General features: G+C 38.8%; 1 protein-coding gene across 2 annotated transcripts in view; it reads left to right on the top strand.

Moving 5' to 3' along the window:
- The first annotated feature begins 1,272 nt into the window (after positions 1–1,272).
- The window catches only part of LOC138526035 (uncharacterized), a 105,919-nt gene continuing 98,385 nt past the window's right edge, over positions 1,273–8,806 (top strand). For both annotated transcript variants that reach the window (XM_069636336.1, XM_069636337.1), the window contains exons 1-2: positions 1,273–4,550; positions 6,054–6,132. In XM_069636336.1, the coding sequence (XP_069492437.1) occupies positions 2,272–3,510 (1,239 nt within the window). In that variant the 5' untranslated portion in view covers positions 1,273–2,271 and the 3' untranslated portion in view covers positions 3,511–4,550; positions 6,054–6,132. The remainder of the gene's footprint in view (positions 4,551–6,053; positions 6,133–8,806) is intronic.

Genomic DNA, 8,806 nt, shown 5'->3' with positions numbered 1-8,806 from the left:
ATAAGTTAGTTATCAACATTTCTGACTACAGGCTGAGCAAAATTGAAGAAAAAAACGCTACAAAAAGGCATTTCTTTTGTCCCCAGTCATAGCAGTTCATTCTTAAAAGAAAAAATCGATTTCTTCAAATGAACCCGGAAAATGAAAGTGAAACTGTTCTTTGACACATGTGAATGGGGTTCGCCGAAAGAAGACTGCAAATATCTAGAAATGAAACCGAAAAGCACATTCATGCCACCAAAATAAAATCCATTGATTGATGTGTTTCAAAAACAAGTTCTAAAGATCTGGAAAAATGTAACTACCGAAAAAGAACAAAAACAAATTTCACAAAAAGAGAGCAGCAAGTGCTGAAAAACGTGTGGCAAAATCCCAACTTAGTACTGAAACCAGCGGATAAGGGGGGAGCATTGGTAGTGATGAATTCTTTTTTTTTTCTTCTTTATTGAAATTTAGCTGAATTCAATCAACTTTTTTCAACAAAATTTGTTTGTTTTACAAAAAGAAAGAATAAAACATTTTCATTATTTTTCCATAAAATCCTGTTACAGAATTACAAAAATTAAAAAAATTACAAAAATTGGGGTGCAATAGACTATATTTTGTTAAACTAACACAAAAGTAATTTTAAAACAATATAACATTAGATAACACGATTAAGGAAGGTAGAAAATCTTCCCATGGTCATTTTCTTAATTGCTTATCTAAGTTATCAATTAAAAGAGAATGCATCCCACATAATCTGTAGCATAGGCAAAGTTTAAATACATCATTTACAGTATGGGATTCGTCTCACAGGAACAGTTTAGGTACATCATTTACATTATAAAATTCATCATTCAATATAAAATATTTCATTCCATCAAGGCTAACGCATTGAGAAAATTAACTGTTGCAATTTTTAAGCTCATCTTCGCAGAATTAATTAGAAAAGACCATCTGAGCCCAGAAGGAACACTTGCTACCACCAACATATGTCTCCCATAATATTTTGATCTCAATAGGGCCAATGCTGAACATTCGATGACCAGGTGTTCTAAGGTTTCTTTAATTGTCTGATTATTACAGAATCTGCAGAAGTTTTCACTTTGTTATTTGCTTACGTAGGCATAACAACTCTCTCGTACTCCATAAGTTTAGACGCATCCTTGTGTTTGCCATGCGCATTTGTGGGGAAGGGGCTTTATACAAATATGGTTCAGCAACGCCCAATTTCTTTTTAACCAGATATGCAGTATTCATGAATTTATAGGACAAACATTTTGCGCGGGTGTCAATCCAATCTTGCTGAAATATTTTTTGTTTTTGCTCTTACAGGATTCATGATCAATGTTTCTAAATTAACATCTGCTAGGGTCATGAAGTAAATATGTAAGTTGACAAAACAGCAAGGAGAGATGTTTCATTGGAGGTAACCAGACATTTGCGAAGCAAGGCACACATCTGCCAGTGATATTTGGCACTTAATGAAGTGAGACCCAGCTCGTATCTCAGCACAGGACCAGGAGTAGATTGAGGAACTTTTAGGATCTGCCTCCAAAATTTGGCTTCTAGTCTATCTAGGCTAATGGTAGGGATGATGTCTCTCGCTTCTAATCCATATAACAAAGTCAGCGTTATTTTCTGTAGCCAGAAGTAGAGTGCCGGGTAGATGGAAATTTTACCGTATTTATATAGAATGATTTTTGCTTGCAAAATGGCTGATGTTAGTTTGAATTCATAACAATACAAAATTGAAACAGAAAGACAGCTAGCAGATGATAACACCTATCTTGAAATTTTTGAAAATCCCACAGAAAAAGTTCAGAAATTAATTAAAACCACACTAGATGATGCTGAAAATGACGAACTAATAAATCACTGCACAAAACATGTCTTGATGAATCAATATCCATCAATCCCGATCATACGCTACCTAAAGTTCACAAAGATCTGACTAACCCACCAGGAAAACCAATCATTGCAGCCAAAAACAGTCTACTTGAGCCTCTAGCACAATACATAGACCGAGCAATCCAAACCTCAGTTCATAAATTCAAGACCTATATCAAAGACACAAATGACTTTTTGAACAAATTGAATAATATTCAAATAGACGAAGAACAGGACGTTCTCTTCACAATGGACGTTGTAAGTCTTTATACTAACATCACCCATGAGGGGGGACTTGAAGCCATGGAGTGGCTATTGTGAAAACCAGACACGGATTGTAAAGCAGACAAACTGTTCATTCTAAAATTGTTGAAAACTGTTTTACAGAACAATTTTTTCATGTTCGAGGACAAGTACTTTATACAAACATCTGGAACATCAATGGGGGCCGCAATGGCCCCAAGTTATGCCAACACATACATGGCGTACCTGGAAGAAACAAATATCTTCAATGAAGAAAGGTGGACAAAACAATTGAAGTGTATCTACCGTTTCATAGACAATATCTTCGGTATATGGAGTGGATCTCATGAAGAGATAGAGATATTTTTCCAACACCTGAATAGAATGGCACCCAGGATAACACTAACAACAAAGACAAGTAAAGATACAATTGAATTCCTGGACGTACAAATATTCAAGAAAAGAGGCAAACTGGAAACCACAATATACACAAAATTGACAGATAGAAACAGCATATTGCATGCCCACAGCTTTCATCCACGAAGAACAATAGAGAGTATACCATTTAGTCAGTTCTTAAAATACAGAAGGATTATTTCGGAAGATGAGGAATACAACAACAAGATGGAATTCCTGAAAAGTAAATTTGAAAAAAGAGGTTATCAGCCAACTAACATCACCACAAGTGTGGACAAAGTAAGCAGGATCAGTAGAGAAGAAGCACTTAAACCTAAAGTAAAAACAGAAGCAGAGAAATTGGTATATGTCACCACCTACTCACAACAGAGTCCAAAAATCATTAAAAAAAACTGGACAACTCTAACACTTGACCCGATGATGAAAAGACTTTTTCCAGAACCTCCACTTTTCGCTTACAATACAAGTAAATCGATCAGAGAACATCTGATCAAAGCAGATTTCTCAGCTGAAAGAGAAACTCATGAAAACTTCAAAGGAACAACACTGTGTTATAACTGTAATAATTGCAACAACTTGATTAAAGGCAATACCATCACCCATCCACATAAAGGGTATAAGATAAAGCTCCATCTTTCATCCACATGTGACTCAAAAAACGTAATATACGGCATTAGATGCTCCTGCAGTATATATTACGTGGGAATGACAACGAGGAAGGCTAAAACAAGATGGTCCGAACACAAGTCAAACATAAGGACTGCAGCCATCAAATCTCCAGTATCACAACATTTCAAAAAAGAAAGATACAACATTGCCCAGATAAGGTTCATTATTCTTGAACAAATAAAAATGCCAAGGAGAGGGGGAAACATCCACAAAATGCTGTTACAGAAAGAAACGTACTGGATAGAAAAACTGAATACCATGCAGCCGAATGGGATGAATGCCAAATGGGATCTAAGTTGTTTTCTATAACATGTAGAGAAAAAAATCCTTTCATAAAAAACACACAATATGAAAAAATGGATACTCCACCAACCACATTGTGATCATAGAAGAATGTGTTCTTTGAATACATCTGGCAAGGGACTGCCAATCCACATTAGACCAAACAAGGTGGCGTCAATACACATCACGAGTGAGGAGGAACGTAACTCGATACAGAGATTTCATTTTCCAAGGACACCACAAGATGGCGCCCGGCGAATTGCACAGGATTAGACACCCCCACATCCATAGAAAGAAAGAATGGACTAAGTACTATACGGTTACCATCGCAACTGACAAAAACAACATGTAAGCTAAGCAAGCCCAAGGCGATACAAGCACTTCATGCTTCGCTTCCAGGAGAAGACACGCAAGGACTAACGGAGCCAGCACCGAATAGGGACGTGCGGAAGGTGAAAGCCCAAAACGAATAACCTGAGGCTAAGAAGCGTGAATGAGTGAAAAGGACAAAAAAAGCTACCCGGGCAGACTGCCGCGCCGAGGTGAGAACCAAAATCTTTTTTTTTAAAACGCAACTGGCTTTAACTATTAGTTAATCCGGGTTTTGTAATTGGGACACAGCGCTATGTTCTAGCGACTGTCCCAGCACAAAACCCACTCACATTCAAACAACAGACAGTTAAAAAAACGAACGGCATTCGTTTTATCAACAGACCACACAGAAAATCGCCAATTGTGCTTTAAGGTAGAGAGCAGGCGTAGAGCCAGACTGAATTGAACAAGCAGAACTGATACATTCAAGATGTTTTAAATAAGACACAATCTTCAATGTTACAGGTACCCCAGGTCAATGAGAATACTCATGAAAAGTACAAAAACAGAAAAAATATAATTTGAAAATAGATGGATGAAGGTATTGATCAGAAATATATGTTGATTTAATTTTCAGAACCTAATTCAATGAAATAAGACATTGGTCAGCACCTGATGAAGGGCGTTTATAGCCCGAAACGCGTCGTGCATTAGAGAATTCCATGAACAAAAGGGCATTCAGCCTGAAGCTAAAGGTAAGTCTTATATATGGACTAATGTTTCTCTGAGCTATAGGAAATGGACTGTAAAATGAAGAAAGTGTGACATTTCTTCGCATGATATGGGAACTATATAAAAATGTTTCAAGTATTTTTTTAAAATATTGTATCCAGATTGAGTATTGTAAAGCATGAGGTAATGCCAAATTGTAGAAAAGTGTACGTTTTGAGTATTTAAGAAACTTGAAAACTTATGTGTGACGTTTAGCCACCATTAATTATACTTTGTGTTCAAATAATTAAAACATGAGAAAAATTGTAAGATAAACAGAGAGAGAGTACTCATTTTGCATAGGTTTATGCTCAAAAGTGTGCACGGAGCCAAGGTCATTTTTTCTAAAGTGATCCCAAAACTGTTCTGTTCAAATTGGATTCTGTAACCCGGAATCCGATTCTGTTAGCACCTAAGTAATTCTGAAAGTCACTTGTAAAACTGTATGAGAAATCATTTCAAAACCAGAAGTCAAAATCTAAAAAGGTGTGCTCCTCTACACCATTGTTACCACTTTAATCTCTGCTACTGCTCATATACTCTTGAGATAAGCCTGGCTGCTCCGCCACTGCTGCCACTCTGACATAGTAGTACAGGCTTGCACCAAAGGTAAAACTTGTATTGCCACCTGTAATCTTAATTGTGTGTAGTGGTCCCTAAGGGCACTGCACATGATTCTGTCTAACAGGAACTCACTGTGGTATTGTGCATACCCCACACCCCACCTTTATGCCGAAATTGCCGTGGGAGTTTCACCTCAACAAGCCTTTTGTGTTGCCTGTCTTCTTCCCGAATCCATCATCCCCAGCGGAGAGGGCGTTGCATTTGCTGGATGTTGCTCTTGTCCTGAAGTTTTAAGTGGCACGCACAAACAGTTTTCAGAAGACTTCTGAGTTGTTCATCAATTTTGGACCTGTGAATGATGGAAAGCCTTGTTGAAGGCTTTCATCTCCAGCTGGCTCTCCGGCTGCACCATGCACTGTCATCGGCTGGATAGCAGGTCTCTGCTTGGTGGGCTGAGAGCCCACTCCACCAGAGCCATCGCAGCAACGACAGCGTTTCTCTCTGGTGTGCCCCGCTTCTATAGAGCCTTGCCAGCTCCCATGGTTGTGTATATGTACTACTGTCTAATCTTTATTCATGAGCATTTGAATCCTTGCCAGACCCCATGCTGGAGAAGGTTTAAGTTACTTACCTGTAACTCTTGTTCTCCAGCATGGGTCTGGCATGCATGGATTCACATGCAAACCCTTCCTCTTTCTCCTATGTGGCTCTCCTTGGTTCATACTGCCACAAGAAACACTTGCAATATAAATGCCATATCACATCACTTTACGTGCTTACCAGATCTGAAGATGGCCACCAGGGGTGGATGTTAGGGCGAGGACTGTCATTGGTTGGGGGCAGTATGACCCGGAGGACAGTGATTGGTTTAGTGGAGAAATACAATTGTAAAGCTAAAGTGAAACTGTTTTTCTTTTACCTAGGATTCCCTGCCTGACGACGGGGAACATTCATGAGCATGCAAATTCATGCCAGACCCATGCTGGAGGACAAGAGTCACAGGTTAGTAACTTAAACCTTTTTTACTAGAACTTCTGGGTAGTGTAACAAACCACTTAAGTAATTTAGGACTATCTATAGAACAACTGTTAGACCTCCCCAAGGGTCTGATCATACTCAACAATAAAACCAGTTTGGGATGCAGACAACCATTTGAGTAATCTCTTTAAAAAAACTACATCATATATACTAGCCAAGGCTTTTTCCCTAATTTACCATGCACATACCTTACTAAGTTATGTTTCAGGCAGTTGAGAAGATTCATCACCTACACGTGGTTAAATATACTCCCGACAGAGGAGCGCACTGGTAGTTGGATTTGGATTCCACACAAGGATAGACTCTGACGACTATGTAACTCATCGGTAGAGACTACCCAACACATTCTTACCGATTACCCAAAACTAAATAGTGTGTACTTGAAGGGTTATACAGCTCTTACTCCAACAATAGAGTTTGTTCAGACGGAGCAATTCTGGAGTAGCATTTATGGAGCATAATCTATAGTGATAACAGCCGCTGCCTTTTATATTTGGATGGAGGCATTGAGCCTATTTTAACTCCTTTCTGAATCCATGAACTAAGATATGTGGATGAGTACTTGGGCTTTCCCTCTTAGGTCAATGTATGCTCTTTATTTTAACTTGATGCATATTTTAATAAAATTAATTTGAAAGATATTGTATATTAGAGATTTACGATGTTTACTGTTTTTGAGTAATACTGATATGAACATTTATGGAGTATGTCAAGTGAAGTAGTTATGGAATAGTTATTGTATGTGAAGTCATTTTTATTTATGTTTGAAAGTTTGTTTTTCTATGTGCTAAAAGTTTTTCCAATTAACCAAATGCACTGATAAAAAAAACAATGTCTGAAAATAAATAGTCCTGATTCAGAATCCAAGAAGCTAACTGGCCCTACCACTTGAAAGAAAAACAACAAAAAGGAGGAGGCCGGAGCAGTAGCCTCTGTCTTTGGCTTCTGCTTAGCCCAATCACTTCGTTCTCTTTCCAGCAGGATTTTAAACATTTTTCAGTGTCCTAAAACCCAGTTCACATGGATTTCCTTCCCATAGGTTTACAACGTTCGTGAAGACCTGCTCTCCAACCTTGACTATAAAACCCCCTGTGTCCTCATCTTGCTTGATCTCTCTTCTGAAGACAATAGAATACCCATAATCAATGGGAATGCCCGTCCCCTGCACACCTATATATATATATATATTGGAACAAATTTCCAACCAAGATTAGTTGTAATGATACAGTAAATATATTAGTGACTTGAAAAACACAATTTATGAAATTATCTCACATGTTTATATTAAATATAATTCAGGATGAAACAATTCAAACAATCTTGATGAGTGATTTATTTTACACAATTCAATCTCATAAAATTACAAAATCAAAAAAACAATACATTGAATACAGAGCTCTACGCATTTCGAGAGTGAGCCTCTCTCCTTCAGGATCAAAAATAACTTTTCATATTCAAAACTGCTTCAAATATTGTTGGTACTACTTTTTCAACAACTTATTCAATATGATCACAAAGAATTTTTTCTTCAATGTTCCTCAATATCGTTGTGCATTAATGAAAACGTCATCTATTGTTGTCAAAATTTGAATCAGTGTTATATTTTTCAACTGGTGCTGTACACCTGTGGATTATATATTGAGTATATATTTGTTCCAGTATATATAGGTTTACAGGGGACGGGAGTTCCCATTGATTGATTATGGGTACTCTATTGTACTGACTTTTGATGCCAGAGTCATTGTTTTCTCCCCCACACCCTTAACATTCATTAAGTTACAGAGAACCTTAGGAGCTCTAAATTATTGAATATCATAACGAGCATTGAATCACCAAGGGTGTGCTTTCTCTCATATCTTTGTGTAGTTTTGATCTCTGTTCTGCCTTTGACACTGTCAACCATGCCATCCTTCTTAATTGTCTCTGTGATAACCTAGGTATCACTGGTCAGGCCCTGGCGTGGCTGACTTCCTTCCTCTCTGCTATATTTTACTCTACCTGTGGTGTCCCCCAGGGGTCTAACCTCTCTCCCTGTCTGTTCAACCAATACCTGGCACTCCTTGCCCACTGCATTGCCGCTCTCTGCCCCAACTTTCAGTGTTATGCGGATGACACTCAGCTCATTTTCAGGCTACCTTCAGCCACCTCTTGTCCGTCCCTCATCTCTGACTGTTTGTCTGCTATCCAGGAGTGGTGTGCCGCCAATGACCTCTGCTTCAATGCCAGTAAGACTGAGATTCTCCTCATCGGCACACCCACTCCCTAACTTTCCTGTAGCTCTCTGGCCGGCCTCTCTTGGCCCTCTTCCTGCTCCCACATGCAAGGCTAAAACCTCGGAGTCATCTTCGACTCCACACTCTCTTTCTCTCCTCACATCTCTGACGTCTCTAAGAAGTCATACTACCAGCTGCACCTCCTCAGAGGTATTCTTCCCTTCTTCTTCTTCCCCCAGAAGCTCACTGTCTCCAGAGCTCTGGTTCTCTCTAGCCTGGACTATTGCAACAGCCTCTTTCTAAATCTTCCTGCTTCTACTCTCCGCCCTCTGCAACTCATCCAGAACAGGACTGCAAGACTTGTCCTTGGCCTCAAGCCCAGGGATCGTATCTCTCCAGGACTGAAATCTCTGCACTGGCTCCCA

This window comes from Ambystoma mexicanum, chromosome 7p, assembly GCF_040938575.1.
Source record: "Ambystoma mexicanum isolate Mex_15411 chromosome 7p, UKY_AmexF1_1, whole genome shotgun sequence".
NCBI classification, from domain to species: domain Eukaryota; kingdom Metazoa; phylum Chordata; class Amphibia; order Caudata; family Ambystomatidae; genus Ambystoma; species Ambystoma mexicanum.
The sequence above is the reverse complement of the archived record's forward strand: the minus strand, read 5'-3'. Positions and strand labels throughout refer to the sequence as shown.